Source organism: Meleagris gallopavo (assembly GCF_000146605.3).
Source record: "Meleagris gallopavo isolate NT-WF06-2002-E0010 breed Aviagen turkey brand Nicholas breeding stock chromosome 22 unlocalized genomic scaffold, Turkey_5.1 Chr22_random_7180001955679, whole genome shotgun sequence".
Lineage (NCBI taxonomy): Eukaryota > Metazoa > Chordata > Aves > Galliformes > Phasianidae > Meleagris > Meleagris gallopavo.
Genome location: NW_011100081.1, coordinates 439 through 1,847, shown reverse-complemented (window position 1 = coordinate 1,847; position 1,409 = coordinate 439). Strand labels below are relative to the sequence as shown.

At 48.8% G+C, this 1,409-nt stretch overlaps 1 protein-coding gene across 1 annotated transcript; it reads left to right on the top strand.

Annotated features, from left to right (window-relative positions):
* The first annotated feature begins 257 nt into the window (after nucleotides 1-257).
* On the top strand, nucleotides 258-1,172 carry LOC100550625 (olfactory receptor 14J1-like). The gene has a single exon (XM_003213746.3). The coding sequence runs from the start codon at nucleotides 258-260 to the stop codon at nucleotides 1,170-1,172; it is 915 nt and encodes a 304-aa protein (XP_003213794.3).
* The last annotated feature ends 237 nt before the right edge of the window (nucleotides 1,173-1,409 follow it).

The following is a 1,409-nucleotide window of genomic DNA, read 5'->3' as shown; positions in this document are numbered from 1 at the left end:
AATTGCTTGGAAGAGTAAAATATCCAGGCAGCTGAGATAAGATTAGGGAATGAGAGGAAATAAGAGCCCCTTAAGCTTTTAATTCTTAAGGTGTGGTAAAGCTCATTAAAATAAACTCCCAATACGGAATTAAATGAACATTTTCCACACACAAACGAAAACTTCTACATAATGGTGGGAAGAGTGTCTGTGTGAATGGTCTTGACTCGTCATTATCTTCTGCACTGTGCATAGGACTCCATGCCCAGGAACTGCAGATGCCCAACAGCAGCTCCATCAGCGAGTTCCTCCTGCTGGCGTTGGCAGACACGCGGCAGCTGCAGCTCCTACACTTCTGGCTCTTGCTGGGCATCTACCTGGCTGCCCTCCTGGGCAACGGCCTCATCAGCACAGCCGTAGCCTGCCACCACCGCCTGCACAGCCCCATGTACTTCTTCCTGCTCAACCTCGCCCTCCTCGACCTGGGCTGCATCTCCACCACTCTCCCCAAAGCCATGGCCAATGCCCTCTGGGACACCAGGGACATCTCCTATGCAGGATGTGTTGCCCAGAACTTTCTGTTTGTCTTTCTCATGTCAGCAGAGTATTGCATTCTCACCATCATGTCCTATGACCGCTACGTTGCCATCTGCAAGCCCCTGCACTACGGGACCTTGATGGACAGCAGAGCTTGTGCCACCATGGCAGCAGCTGCCTGGGGCTCTGGGGTTCTCAGTGCTGTATTACAAACTGTCAACACATTTTCTGAGCCACTCTGCCATGGCAATGCTGTGGATCAGTTCTTCTGTGAAATCCCTCAGATCCTCAAGCTCTCCTGCTCACAGTCCTACGTCAAAGAAATTTGGCTTCTTGTGATCAGTGCCTCTTTAGCCTTTGGGTGCTTTGTTTTCATTGTTGTGTCCTATGTGCAGATCTTCAGGGCTGTGCTGAGGATGCCCTCTGAGCAGGGACGGCACAAAGCCTTCTCCACGTGCCTCCCTCACCTGGCTGTAGTTTCCCTTTTTGTCAGCACTGCCATGGTTGCCTACCTGAAGCCGCCCTCAGTTTCCTCCCCATCCCTGGACCTGGTCGTGTCATTTCTGTACTCGGTGGTGCCTCCGACACTGAACCCCTTTATCTACAGCATGAGGAACCAGGAGCTCAGGGATGCAGTGAGGAAAATGCTGCCCTGATCACATTTCAGCAGGGATAAACTTCTCATCTGTCTCCACAAATGACTCCCACTCTGTCCCATATCACATCTATAACATTTTTTTTAATGTTTGTAGTATGTAATTATATTTATAGGTACATTTTTCTTTGTGATACATCTATATATATCTGTGTGTGTAATTATCATTAGAGGTTATTATATTTCTGTACATGTGTTACGATTCCTTTCACTTCTAGTGAGGCATCACCCTGCTCTC

Coding starts and splice junctions, on each gene's coding strand:
- LOC100550625 (XM_003213746.3), top strand. CDS start 258: ATGCCCAACAGCAGCTCCATCAGCGAGTTCCTCCTGCTGGCGTTGGCA.